This window comes from Saccopteryx leptura, chromosome 4 (genome assembly GCF_036850995.1).
Source record: "Saccopteryx leptura isolate mSacLep1 chromosome 4, mSacLep1_pri_phased_curated, whole genome shotgun sequence".
Lineage (NCBI taxonomy): Eukaryota > Metazoa > Chordata > Mammalia > Chiroptera > Emballonuridae > Saccopteryx > Saccopteryx leptura.
Window position 1 is genome coordinate 103392739 of NC_089506.1, and position 14623 is coordinate 103407361.

At 46.7% G+C, this 14623-nt stretch overlaps 1 protein-coding gene across 2 annotated transcripts; it reads left to right on the top strand.

The window, feature by feature from the left end:
• Positions 1 to 382: 382 nt before the first annotated feature.
• Positions 383 to 12194, top strand: CBY2 (chibby family member 2). Of its 2 annotated transcripts, XM_066380883.1 has the most exons (3): positions 383 to 457; positions 751 to 831; positions 10980 to 12194. In XM_066380883.1, the coding sequence occupies exons 1-3, from the start codon at positions 383 to 385 to the stop codon at positions 12192 to 12194; spliced, it is 1371 nt and encodes a 456-aa protein (XP_066236980.1). The 2 variants fall into 2 exon arrangements, with proteins under 2 accessions (XP_066236980.1, XP_066236981.1); XM_066380884.1 differs by lacking the exon at positions 751 to 831.
• Positions 12195 to 14623: the final 2429 nt, after the last annotated feature.

Below are 14623 nucleotides of genomic sequence, written 5' to 3' on the forward strand. Positions count from 1 at the left end.
GTTCAGTTTGGGTTTCTCCCATCCAAGTACTAACCGGGCCAGACCCTGCTTAGCTTCCGAGATCAGACGAGATCGGGCGCGTTCAGGGTGGTATGGCTGTAGACTGGTTTGGGTTTCTTATTTCTAGAGGATCCAACTCCAAGTAGGAGATGCCATTTCTATGAAAAAAAATAAGGCTTTCAGTCCAGCCTAGCAGGAGGCGGTGGATGGCAGCCAGAATGACCAAACAGGGGCTAGTGTTTGGGCTATTGTGTGTCACACTGACCCTGAGTAGCCATGTAGAGACACAGGGTGAGCTTTTCCTGACTGCCGAATGCCTCATTCCTGCTTCAGATGCTCAGAGAGAGACCATGAGCCCTGAACTGCACCATATTGCTTTGTGATGTCACCTCTGGAATGTTCTGAATGTTTTGGTGACCAACTTCTGCATAGGACCTATACCTGGCACCTAACATTGGTATGGTTTTTCACTTGAGATAAAAAGAACAATCTTAGAAAAGATAGTAGGTATAGGTACCTTTCTTCCGAAGGCTTTCAGAAGGCTTTGACACCAATGACAATACCTACCTTAATTTCTGTGCAGCTGTTGATAAAGCCCCTTTTCAAACATCATCTTCACATTCTTTCAGACTCAGTTTTTCATCATGCACTTAGTTTATGGGAGATCAGTGAGTACAGAGTCCTCTGTTTTATGGAGGAGTAGTTAATGGAGGGATGGGAAGCACATATCTTATTTTCTCTTTTCCACAGCACTCGAGGCCACATTTTACAAGAAAAAGAGATACCAGATCTGAAAGCCTAGAAATCCCAATCAATGTGGTTCTGCCTCAGGTATGGATAATCACAGAAGGATATAAACTATCAGTTTTAGCCACAATAACCCTCCTCTTGCAAAACTCTAGCAAGATGTTATAGACCAAGCAGGGTTGTCAAGGCTTTGATTTTAGTTAGGGGTCAACTGCCATCAAGCTGTGTGTGGGGGGGAGGCCACTGTGGGTCTTGGGTCCCTCACCCTGTGAATGAAAAAGGTGGGTTGGGTGGTCTGGGTAAGACCTCCAGCCCTAACCCATGACACTCTGAAATAAGCCAATCTTCTCAAAATGATGTCTTTTGGTACTTGTTGTGCAATCACTCTGGATTTCTGGGGGAGAATTAGAGCTGGGGCATAGAATCAAATGCATGTAACTGGGCTCATGAGAGGAAGGCCGAGCACATACACCAGCGCACAGGGTCATTTGAAGGAGGCCTGCTGTATGCGGAAAACAGAGTGTCAGGGTGGGCACAAGGGATCTCGAACAGAGGCCTGTGGACAGGTGAAGTCTTGGCAGGCTGGAAAGTCTCAGGTCTCCTGTTAAGCAGTGTCCTTGGTGGGGTTCTTCTGGCTGGATTGTTGGCACTGCTGCTATGTCACAAAGGGCAACCTTACTTCTCCAGAGTCACCCAAGGCCCTGTTGGAAGACCATGGCGGGGCAGCCAGAGGGGCTGAAACGTAAGGTGGAGGAGTCCACTGCAGAGGTAACGATCTGAAAGCTCTGTTCAGGATGTGTAGGGACAGTATTGATTACCAGGCGTGTGTGTGGGTGCGTGTCTGTGTGTGTGAGAGAGACAGTTTTTCTAAAGAGAAAGCTTTCTTAAAACTAAACTTCAGCGTTCTTTCTATAGGTAGAGGTAACTGTAACAACCTAGGCAAGCATGTTAAGCAGGAGGGAAAATAATACAGGACAGTAAACATTTTGGCTCTTTGTTTCCACCTTATCCTGTAACTTAGAACATAAGTGAACTGGCTCCTGATCATTAGACAGGATCCTTGCTTCAGGTCTGATTTTTTTCTCCATGAAATACACATTTAGTTCTGCTGGTCCTTGCTCTCCTGCTGGTGTGTGTGGCTCCTTTGGTTCATTCACGGCCCACATAAGTCAGTGTTTGTTTTGCTAAGGAACAGACAGAGAGTGCCAAACTGAGGATGGGATTGGCGGTGGGGGCCAGAACGGGCTTTGAAATAGTGACCATCCCGTAGAGCAGGGGTCCCCAAACTATGGCCCGCGGGCCACATGCGGCCCCCTGAGACCATTTATCCGGCCCCCGTTGCACTTCCAGAAGGGGCACCTCTTTCATTGGTGGTCAGTGAGAGGAGCATAGTCCCCATTGAAATACTGGTCAGTTTGTTGATTTAAATTTACTTGTTCTTTATTTTAAATATTGTATTTGTTCCCGTTTTGTTTTTTTACTTTAAAATAAGATATGTGCAGTGTGCATAGGGATTTGTTCATAGTTTTTTTTTATAGTCCGGCCCTCCAATGGTCTGAGTGACAGTGAACTGGCCCCCTGTGTAAAAAGTTTGGGGACCCCTGCCGTGGAGGGATGGGTAATTCTTCATCCTGGCCTGACTTTCCCTGCTCACCTCCCGGAAACAGCCCAGCATGGAGGAGGAGAAAAGGGGAACAGAACTGGGGAGTGGTTTAAAAAGGGCTTGAGCTTGTTCAGGGGCCGTCCCTTTCCTGTGCGTCTGGACCTAATGCTGCCACAGGGGTCTAGGAGGGCATGGAGGGCGTGCGACGAGAGGACACCTGCTGCCTGGGCCTGTGTGCCCCTCAGAGGCAGATGTGGCCACAGGGGCACTAGGCGAACACCATGTTTCAGACACCTGCCGGGATGCTCTAGGACAGTGGTCCCCAACCCCCAGGCCGCGGACCAGTACCAGTCCGTGGGCCATTTGGTACTGGTCTGCAGAGAAAGAATAAATAAATAACTTACATTATTTCCGTTTTATTTATATTTAAGTCTGAACGATGTTTTATTTTTAAAAAATGACCAGATTCCCTCTGTTACATCCACCTAAGACTCACTCTTGACGTTTGTCTCGGTCACATGATACATTTATCCGTCCCACCCTAAAGACGGGTCCATGAGAATATTTTCTGACATTAAACTGGTCCATGGCCCAAAAAAGGTTGGGGATCACTGTTCTAGGTGGAGGGATATGGGCATCTGTAAGTTTAGATGATCTGAACTGTGCCACCACCAGGGCTGTGAGGGGGACCAGCAAACTCGCTGAACCTCTTCCAGTGCCCGGCTGGGAGGAAAGGGCTGATGTGGGTCACAGAGAGAAGGCACACGATGGGCTGAGCACTGACCTGACCAGGTGTCAGGCACTGGGCCCTGCAAGGGTGAGGCAGAGATTGTGCAGGTACAGGAAGGAGGAACCCCAGGGACCCTTCTAGTAATTGCAGAGCTGGAGTTCGGGGCCTGAACCCAAGCCCACTCTCTCTGCTACACCAGGAGCTGGGCATGTGCCACCAGGCTGGGCTGAGCCATGTCTTAGCCCTCTGCTTCTTCTCTTGCTTTTAGAAGGTAGCGCCTCCTCTCCCCTTCATCTTAACCATTTGTCCCTGATCTCACTGGGTGTATCTGCCACGTGCTGCGTTTTTTCTGGAACTGAGTCCATTCATTTCAGGAGGGAACTGCATCAGCATCTCTGTGTCTCCAGAAGGTGCCTCTGGCCTCCCCACTCCCAGTCATGCTGGGCACTTGGGCTGCTCAGTTACATTGCAGATGCCTCGGATTCACTATTTGTTATCGCCTTTAGGTCTTTTCAGGTCTTATTGATTTCCAGTTTTTCTTCCTCACATTAAATATTTGTGTGTTCTGATCTATTTCCCTCCAGTACATTAACTTGCAAACCATCTATGTTATCTCCTGCCCAAGCTAGCTGACCTCCTGGTTCCTTTTGTACATAATGTACATAGTGATTCAGTTCTCACAGGCATTTGCGTTTCCCCAACTGAGCAGTGTCTGTGAACTTATAAAGGTGTTGCTTACTTACTGCTAGATCATTACTGAGGGATCGACACAGATCTGAATGAGCTCTGAGCACCCTCCAACCCCCCTTCACCCCCTCCCCCATTGCCTTTTCTCAATCCCATTTGTTTGACCTTGTTATTCGGAAGTTATGGAGTCTGTTGACAATATTCATATCTCTGCCAATTTGAATTAACTGTTAGAGGGAAGATTTCATGAGATTCTGTGTTAAACCATTAGCTACAACTACCACATATAATGACATTTATCCTCTTTGCTGTTAATGTTATAATTCCATCAAAATCAATCACATTCAGTCTTGCCAGTGGTGGTGCAGTGAATAGAGCATCGACCTGGGACGCTGAGGGCCCCAAGGTCACCTGTTAGAGCCTAGGCTTATAGGCTTGAGTGTGGGCTTACCAGCTCGAGCACAAGTTTGCCGGACTGAGTGCAGGATCATCGGCATGTTCCCAAGGTTGCTGGCTTGAGCCCAAAGGTCAATGGCTTAAAGTCCAATGTTGCTGGCTTGAGCCCAAGGTTGCTGGCTTGAGCCCAAAGTCTCTGGCTTGAGCAAATGGTCACTGGCTCAGCTTGTCACCCCCCCCCCCCCCACTACTGGTCAAGGCATGTGTGAGAAACAATCAATAAACAACTAATATGAAACAAGCACATGTTGATGCTTCCTAGCTCTCTCCCCCCTTCCCCCTCCCTACCTGTTTCTCTCTCTCTCTAAAAAAAAACAACACCTGTGAATTGTCCTCTCTCCTGTTTGCATTTATTAAAACCAGCATTTACTTTATCATGGTATAGGGAGCTGAGTTAATTTAAAAACATGATAATTAGCCTGTTACCTCCTCTGAAAATTGCTCGCATGTCTGGCTCTTCCCTCTAGCACCCTGGGCCTCCCAGCTTCCAATGCCTGAAAAGTACCTCAGATGGCGGAGTGTCCTTTTACTGTAACTCTCAGTACTGTAGGTAAAGTAGATGTTTCAAAGTCTTGCTCAACAGTTTTGGAATCTACCAGGCTTTGACTAGCTCTTCTGGTCCATGGTAGCCACACTTCTCCAGGAGTGGAGAGAACTGCAGAGGGTCAGCGAAGCCCGACTAGACACTGTCCAGTCCTGTCCCCAAACCCACTGTAATGATGGGCGACCACCAACCCCAAGAACTCCACCCCAGAAGGCCCCACTCAGAGAGTCCTGTTCCTTAGAGACTACGTAGCGTCAGTACGAGACTTTGGTCTTATTATCCCCACCCCATCCACCACTGGCCAGTCTTCATGCTCTCTACTCAGCAGGAGGCTGGTGATCTGACAAAGGCACCCAGTTGTTGGTGAGTTCAAGCATTTTCCTTCCAGGACCACTTGTCTTTAAGAAGGAGATGATAGGGAGAGGTCTAGGCCTGACTCTAAGGAAGGACTCCCACCCATAGGTGAGATTGAGGCATCTGGGAGGGACATGTTTGTGCCCAGGGCTCTTCCTGTATTCCTAGCATAAATGCAGCTCAGGTCACAACTGTGAGCACATTCCCTGAGGACAGTCTGTTGGTCACCTTCCTAATAAGGCCCGATGGGAAGGTATCATGACCCTCATAACCAATTGTATTTCTCTTGCATCCATCATCATATCACATTCTCCCATGATGAAGCCACCTTTTCCTTTCCCTCATACTGGATACGTCCATATGCAAGAGCATTTCCCACAGGTCAGGGTGGAGATAATCTCTCCTTCATGGAAAACTTGGGCCAGGCAGCTCCGGGGGCTTGGACTGTGCAGCCACAGGCTCTGCCCCCAGGCTTAGGGTGACTTTCAGGGTATTCCAGGTTTTTTAATTTTTCTTGGCCCTTATCTCTTGTCAGGGCTCAAGGACATCAAGTACAGACTAGTTTAGCTCATGAAACCAACCCGGTGAGACTGCTGGTCATGGTGACCTACTGAGAAGGTCCTGGGATTTTGTACCTCCTGTATTTGCTTAACTCAGATTCTCACTTTTTGGAAATCCTTTTTGTGAAGAAATATATTCAACATTTGCCATAGGCCAGGAATATTTGTTTAAGCCTCACCAGTAGAACTGGCCATCAGGTCTTTATGAAAGCTTGCCTACCACTTTTTTGGACTCGCACAACATCAGAAAGTAGGCAGGGCAGCTACATTTAGTTTCTTTTTAGAAGTGACATTCAGAACAGCTAAGTGACTTTTTGAAAGGCATTCAAAGATATGGGACTTTTGAGCTCAAAGTTATTGGGAATTTGAGGCTTCTTCACTCATTGGATTATAGGTTCAAGACGGTGATATGAACAACCAACATGCACGAAGCATTGGTATGCAGGGGGCAGCTTCCTTTAAGGGCTACATAGATGAACCTACAGTTTTGTGAAATTCACACGAGAACCCTCTCTTACAGCATTCTTATCATGTAGCCACAGCTCTGCAGTTTTAAAATATGAATTGAAATGAGGACATAGCTTTATCAAATACACTAGTATATTATGACAAACAAAATCACCATCTGGGTAGGCCCAAAATGGTACAAAGTTAGCAGTTTTCACATATTTCAACCTAATATCTCCTCTTTTCCTTTCAGTGCATGTTGGTTGATTAGTTTATTAGCAAGAATTCATTGTACCTCTGCTGTATATGAAATGTGCTGTTGTAATTTTCAGGATGAGGAATGTAAAAAAATAAGGGACAGGTCACTGTCTTAGATAATTGCAATTTATTCATCTGAGGAGAAGATCAGACAGAACATAAGAGAACCACTGCATAGTAAAGATATTAACAGATGCAAAATAAAGCACCAGGGTATGAGAAGAGCTAGAATGGGCATGCTGTTTGGAGTTACAGAGCCTGGTCTTAAACCTGGCTTTGCCCCCTCCTGGGCTACGTGATCTGAGGTAGAACCACGGTGGCTCTTTATGATAAGACATTACATATGAATTTGGAAATCAATTAGCATATTGTCACCGAATAGTCATTCAGTAAATGCATTTCCCTGTTTTGTTCTAGAAATCTTTTTCTAAGGAAATGTTAAGCAACTTCTCTTCTGAGCCTGAAGTAAATCCTTGTGTATTTGTAGTTCTCTCTATAAACAAAGAAAAGATCACGTTTTATTTTTTTAGTTTTGAATTCCACAACAAACTCTGAAACAGGGCTTATGTTAGTGTGGTTGCTATCGGCGGTTGGACAGGTCATGCACTGCAACAACAGTTGTGAACAGCACCCTTAAAGTTCGTCATTGCACAAACGTGGGGCGGCTCGGAGTGATGTTAACACTGACAAAGACTATAAGAAATTCAGTGATGTTCAAAAAGTGACGCACCTACAGTGCAGAGCTGGGGTTCTCCAGGTTTTATGATGCCCAGTGCCCGGATTCCCATGCTTACTGCTTGCGTTAGTGTGTGTGGCACTTGGCCTCTCTCATATGCACCAAGAAATAACTGGTGCTAATAACTGGCTTTTCAAATTGACTGGAAGTTCCCTGAGGGCAGGGGCTGAGACCAGATGCTAAGTTAACTAAATTAGTTGATTCATTAACATAAATGTAGAGGAAGAATTAGTGCAAGAATATTCAGAGTGGGGATAGAATAGGGGGAGTTTTCCCAAGGTTAGGAAAGCGCTTTCATTTGAGGACTAAGGCCAGCTGGTCTCATTGCAATCAGGGAAATGCCACGAGAAAGAGTCTGTCTTCGCATAATGTTTCCCCAAAGTTCAATTAGGACTCTGAAAATGCCTATATATTTAGTATTTTCCCTTATATCTTCTTGCTTTTAGAAACAGAAAAAAATGCTGCGTTACTTTAGCCTCATCTCGTTTTTTGTGTTCTAAGAAACTAGACCATGAGTCAATATTGGATTTGACCTTTCTTGGTCCTGTCTGGGAAGAGGAGGAAGATGTTAGGACTCAGTTGTAAGGGAAGGATTTGGTTGCCTGGGTAAAGAAGTAAAAGAATGCATTAGTCCATCAACATTTTCTGGATCAGGAGTGGTGGGCATGGAACAGAAGAGGCAACAGAGTCTACTTGGGAAGTGCTGACCACTTAAGGGATGGGACAAGGTATCAATGGGGTGGGCAGAAGCTGGGGGCTAGTGGTATCCATTTATAAACATAGATCTGTGGAACCAGAGAAAGTAAGACTAAAGGGCATTTAGAGATAACACCACTAACCCTTCATTATACAGAAGTGGAAACCAAGGTCAGAAGGTGAGAGGATGTGATGAAAGTCACCTGGTGGTATGCATAAAAACAAGGACCCATATACCCAGCTTGTCCATAGTTAGGGATCCTCACTTAACATGTTAAGTTTTTATCTAGTGCATCTCTGTCAAGGAGACAACAGAAAATTCACTGAGTACCCAGTTCAGAATGTGAATACAGAAAAAAGGCAGCTGAATAAGATGATTTAAAGCCATCACGAATTCTCTGAACAGGCATAAAGCATTATAAATTCCTCTTTGGACATTCACTTGGATCAAGAAGAGTATCTCTCTGATTGAAACCAAACAATCCTAAAAAAGAAATGAGACAATTGGGGAAATTTAAACACTGACTTGGTATTTGCTGATATTAAGAGATCATTGTTAAGTTTTAAAACAAAGATAATGGTATTATGACTTTGTTTAAATGATATACTTTGATGTATTTGTAGATAAAATGAGGCAATACCTAAACTTTGCTTTGAAAACAACCCAGTGGCAGAGGAGTGGCTGTGGAATTGGGTGATGGCATAGATGAAATAAGAGCTGCCTCAGTTTGCTAATTGCTGAAGCTAGGTGATGGATCCATGAAATAATGTACCCACATAATAATTATTAGATCATTTTTCTCTTTTATATATATGTTTGAGTAGTTCCACAATAAAAAGTTAATGAAAAAGAGTCTCAACCCCCAAGATACTGCAAATCCTTTGATAAATCCATGGCTACCTCCCATATGTGTTCTTCACACATGGAAGTTCAGGAAGCTGAACTGGGTTGGTGTCTTAGTAAGTGAACTGATGCTGGTTATTTAACTTCTTTGAGTTTCAGTTTCTCCATCTGTAAAACAGGAATAATAATAACACCTCATTCAGTGTTGTGAGGTAAGCTGGCAGGTAGAATGTTCAGCTCAGGGCCTAGCACAAAATTGAGTCTCAGTATCTGTTTCCTTCTTCCCTTTCCTTCTCAAGATTGGGTCATATACCATCGACTAATACCACATTTTCCATAATAATATCATCTAGGGTAAGATGTGCTGAGACGGAGCCCTGCATTGGTTCTGGTTTGAGGATGGAGAGGACCTCTCAAGTTTTACTCCTTATTGACCCTGGCCAATCTTCTAAGAAATTTAGATCAAGGGACCTTAAATTTACAAGGATATGGTGTGGACTGTCCACAATAAAGTTCACTCTGATTGTAAGTCCAGCCAAAAGAGCCAGTGTGCTTTCCCAATTGAGACATATAAAAACTATGGATGCTGGATTTATTTAAGCAAGTAGAGTTCTGCTTACAGAATGCCCTCACACCTTTGTTATCTGGGAGATTAAGCACATCCTTACAAAGTTAACGACATGTGCTTATTGCAAAGTTAATGGCATAGAACAGTGCCTTCTACTTATCTAACTCTTTGGGTCTTAATGAATTCTAACCAACTTTATACAATATGTAAATCTATATCTTTATATAGAGATATAGAGACATATGTGTAGAGATATACATATTATATACATTATATAAAAATAGTATATAACCTGACTTGTTTTCTATCTTCTCTATGTGGAAAATTGTAAAAATAACCCAAGAAATAAGGACTTTATATTTGGAGAGCACTGAGATGTACTTGGATGAAATGCTTTTGGTGGATTCAGACATAGCTATCACGATCGTATTTTTATTTAAATTTATTGCCGCAGCCGTTGCATCTTCTCCAGGGTGCATTCCACCTGTTCACTACTTTTTGACTACATCTCACAATTCTTCCATTAGTGAAGCCTACTTTTCTGGATAACAATACATTCTATGGCACTCGGCAGTTTTAAAATCACTTTTACATTCATTATCTCATTCAATCCTCACACAGTGTTGTGAACTGAGCGGGATGCATGTTATCATTTCCCTTTTACAGGCACGTTTCACTGACTTTCAGTGTTAAGAGGTACCTAATTTAAGATCATGGAGTTTGACTGCCTCTTTGTTACTAGTGAAGAAGTCTGGGTCTTGGAGAGGGTGAGAGAATTCTTCAGTTTCACGTGCACATCAGTGACAGAACCATAATTCTCATTATCAATGAGTTCCAGATTTGTAAATGTGCCTAATTATTTTTTTCACTAAAATTTGTTTGTAACCCCAAATCAGTACTTATGGTACTTCCGGTCATTCACAGATGTGCACAGAGTGGAGAAACATCTGTGTTACCTGATGCAAACGTTCTCAGTTGAGGAGCCGTCTGTTCTAGTGCTCATACTGTAAAATAGGGTTTACTTCAGTTTATTTAGTACCAGGTTTTTCCCATTTTTGTGCTTTTTGTTGGTGAGTTCACTGTCTCAACTCTCCCTCCAGCATAGTGCTGAAGTGCTGTCTTGACTTCCCAAGAACTACAAGAAGGCACTGATGTGCCTTACAGAGAGAACAGGTGTCTGAGAAGCTTTGTTCAGGTATAAGTTACCTTGCTGTTGACAGAAAGTTCAACGTTAATGAATCAACAGTACATATTATTCAGTGAGAGGCAGGGAGGCAGAGACAGACCCCAGCATGCCCCCCCCCCCCACTGGGTCTCGGCAAACCCACCAAGGGGCAATGCTCTACCCATTTGGGGCGTTGCTCCGTTGCTCAGCAACCGAGCCTATGTACATATTAAATAAGGTGTCTTTTAACAGACTCAGACATGAAAAGTTGAATGGTTGATGAAAACATGACCAGAGGCCGGCAGGAATCTAACCTTATATTCCTTCTAGCAGCCATGGTTCAGTATGCACCAATTCAGTGTTCTCGGCAATTTTATAGACTAGAACTGTGGGGTGCAATGAGGGGCACCTGCATGACCTTGTGAGGACCCCAAGAGGCCAAGTGCAAAAGTGCCTGCTGTGGCCAGGCCAGACCAGACTATCTAAGTGGGTTTACTGTGGGACGCCCTGACCCCTTACCGGGTCAGCCAGCCCAGGTGTGCCAGCCGCATCTCTAACTCTGGGATTCCTGTTCTCTCCCGCAGAGGGGCCCCGCCGAGCCCTTGCTGAGGCTCCACAACTTGTACCCCAGCCTGCGCTGCGCCCGGCAGGCCGCCCTGCCCAGGCCCAGCCGCCGGGTGGTCAGCCAGCACTCATACCCGCTGAACCGCTTCTCGTCCGTGCCTCTGGACTCCATGGAGCGTCCCACTTCCCAGGCGGACCTCGAGCTAGACTACAACCCTCCCCGCGTGCAGCTCAGCGACGAGATGTTCGTGTTCCAGGACGGGCGCTGGGTGAACGAGAACTGCCGCCTGCCGTCGCCCTACTTCTCGCCGTCGTCGTCCTTCCATCACAAGCTGCACCACAAGCAGGCCAAGGTGTGCCTGCTGCAGGACGAGAACAAGTCCCTGCGCGAGGAGAACCGCGCCCTCCGCGAGGAGAACCGCGCCCTGCGCAAGGAGAACAAGGTGCTGCAGGCCCTGTGGGAGGAGCGCGGGCTGCCGCCGGGCCGCCAGGACAGCAGGGCGGCAGCGCCGCTGCTGGGCAAGGACAGCGCGGCCCTGGAGGCGGCCAAGAAGGACCCGGCGCTGCAGGGGCGCCGCAGCAAGGAGAGCAGCACCCTGCAGCTGCTGCGCGAGGAGAACCGCGCCCTGCAGCAGCTGCTGGAGCAGAGGAAGGCCTACTGGGCCCAGGCGGAGGAGCAGGGGGACCCCGCGGGCGACAGCAGCCCGGCGCCCCCGCCGCACGAGGAGCCGCACGGCCCCGGGCTGCTGGCGGACTCGGGCGCCGGCCTCCCGTCCCCGTTCGAGGAGCCCAAGGGACCCCCGAGCCCGCAGGAGGACGCCAAGACGCTCCGCGCGCTGTGCGAGATGGTCAGCAGCCTGGCGGGGTCCCCCCGGGAGGAGGACAGCAAGGCGGGCGCGGGCCTGGCGGACGGCGGCCAGACGCTGGAGCTGCTCAGGGAGATGAACCAGGCCCTGCAGGCCCTGCTCCAGGAGAACCAGAGCCTGCAGATGCTCCGCGAGGAGAACCGGCTGCTGCAGGAAGAGAACAGGGCCCTGCACGTGCTGCGCGAGGAGCACCGGCTGTTCCAGCAGGAAAACAAGGCCCTGTGGGAGAACAACAAGTTGAAGCTGCAGCAGAAGCTGGTCATCGACACGGTGACCGAGGTCACCGCCCGCATGGAGATGCTCATCGAGGAGCTCTATGCCTTCATGCCGGCCAAGAACAAGGACCCCAAAAAGCCCCCCAGGGTCTAAGGCCGGCAAGGCACACGGAGGCACCGAGCTCGCTCAGGTCACAGAACATTTGGCCGAAGAAAATCTGCCTTCCTTTTGTCTTCCTCGCCTTCACCCACAAGCTCGTGCCTGTGATCCGCCTCCCTAACTGCAGAAAAGTAATAAAGGCGTGAGGAGGCTGGGGCTAGTTAACACCATGCTGCTCTGCCTTTCTTTTCGTTTTTTAAGTGAGAGAAGGGGAAACAGAGAGACAGACTCCCGCGCATGCACCCCACCTAGGGACGTTGCTGAGCAATGAGATATTTTTAGCACCTGAGGTGGAGGCTCTACAGAGCCATCCTTAGCGCCCAGGGCCAACTTGCTGGCCAAGGGAACCAATGGGGCCATGGAGCCATGGAACCAATGGAGCCATGGCTGTGGGAGGGGAAGAGAGAGAAGGGGAGAAGTAGGTGTGGAGAAGCAGATTATCGCTTCTCCTGTGTGCCCTGGCCCACATCCTACTGGAACTCCACACGCGGGCCAAGCTCCACCCCTGAGCAAACAGGCCAGAGCCTCTCTTTCTTTTTAAACTTTTTTTTTAAAGAACATTCTAGAGTCATGCAAATTGAACAAAAGGTACAAGGATTTCACACATACTTCCTGCCCCACACATGCACAGCCTCCTCCATTATCAACAGCTCCCACCAGAGGGTCTATTTGTTGAAATTGCTGAACCTACAGTGGCACATGGTATCTCACCCAAAGACTGTAGTTTACATTAGAGGTCACTCCTGGTGATGCATGTTCTATGAGTTTGGATAAGTGTCCAATGACATGTATTCATTTACATATCATAGAATATTTTTACTGCTCTAAAAATTCTCTGTGCTCCACCTAGTCATCCTTCCCTACTAATCTCTGATCTTACTATCTCCATAGTTATGCCCGAAGGTCATAGAGCTAAAATGTACAGTGTGTATGTAGCCTTTTCAGAGTTGTCTTCTTTCACTTAGTAATATGCGTTTAAGATTCCTCTATATCTTTTTCTGGCTTGATAGCTCATTTCTCTATAGCCCTGAACAATATTCCATTGTCTGGATGTACCACAGTTTAGTTATCCAATTGCCTACTGACATCTAAGTTGCTTCCAAGTTTTGGCAATTATTAGTCTGGCTTCTTTTTCTTCTCTTTGCCTCCCAGTCTGTTCATTATATTCTGTTTTTCTCTTTTTACTTCCTCCCCCTTTTTTCTTCCTTTTTCTCCTCCTTCTCTCCTCTTTCTCATCACCTTCAATTTTCAAGGCTATGGGATAAAAGATGGCCTGTGGAAGGTTACTCTGGACAAGGACTTTTCAACTGTGCTGCTATTGACATTTAGGTTGGAAAACTTAGTTGTGGAGCTCTCCTATGCGTTGTAGATGTTTATTAGAATTTTTTTTTCTTTGCTCACTAGATGCCAGTAACAGCCCCCCAGCCCCCCAGATGTGACTACCAGATATGTCTCCAGGCATCTCCAAATGTTCCCTAGTGGACGAAATCTCTGCCCTTTGCTCTCAGCATTGCTCTAGGTTTCCTAAAGGATAGTCCTTGAACTGCTCTGAGAAACTGAAGTTTTCCATGGGGGAAATGCTGCTTCAATCTCCTCTGGCAGATTCATAATTATACTCCACCTTAAAGGGTCTGGGAAGCCCTACAATGAAGAAACCTGCTTACCTTTAGTGAACATAGAGTAGCCTAATTCTATTTGATCATAAAATCTCATGTTACCCTGCTAATAATCCAGTTTGGGAAGTGGTGCTTTGTGCCTTCCCTGACTCTAAACTCACATCCCCGGGTGCCCTGTGCTTACTCGTGGTTCACACTTCCCAATTGGATGTGGGATGCGGGGTGGATGGCTGCCTGGCTTACTGGACAGAGCTTTAGAAATTCAAGATTTGTTGTCATGGGCTTCGAGTCTCACTTCAAAGTTGAACATACTTTAGAACCAAAAAGTTGAAAGGTAACCTCAGGTGTCTCTAGATGGTAGTTGGAGAGAAGTTCCCAAACCTTACTACGTGGTCAAAGACTGAGTCATTTCAGTCTGAAAAATACTGATGCCTGGACTCCATCCCTAGGCGTCCTGATTTAATCAGGGTCAATTGGATATTGGGAGGGTTAAAAGCTCCCCAGGTGCCTGGGCAGTGGCGCAGTGGATAGAGTGTCGGACTGGGATGTGGAGGACCCAGGTTCGAGACCCCGAGGTTGCCAGCTTGATCGCGGGCTCATCTGGTTTGAGCAAAAAGCTCACCAGCTTAGACCCGAGGTCGCCAGCTTGAGCAAGGGCTTACTTGGTCTGCTAAAGGCCCACGGTCAAGGCACATATGAAAAAGCAATCAATGAACAACTAAGGTGTCGCAACAAAAAACTGATGATTGATGCTTCTCATCTCTCTCCGTTCCTGTCTGTCTGTCCCTGTCTATCTCTCTCTCTGAC

Excerpts from the sequence above, each read along its gene's own strand:
- CBY2 (XM_066380883.1), top strand. The coding sequence starts at position 383 with ATGTCACCTCTGGAATGTTCTGAATGTTTTGGTGACCAACTTCTGCAT. Across the intron at positions 458-750 it reads ATACCTGGCACCTAACATTG|CACTCGAGGCCACATTTTAC; the intron begins GTATGGTTTTTC and ends TCTTTTCCACAG. Across the intron at positions 832-10,979 it reads TCAATGTGGTTCTGCCTCAG|AGGGGCCCCGCCGAGCCCTT; the intron begins GTATGGATAATC and ends TCTCTCCCGCAG.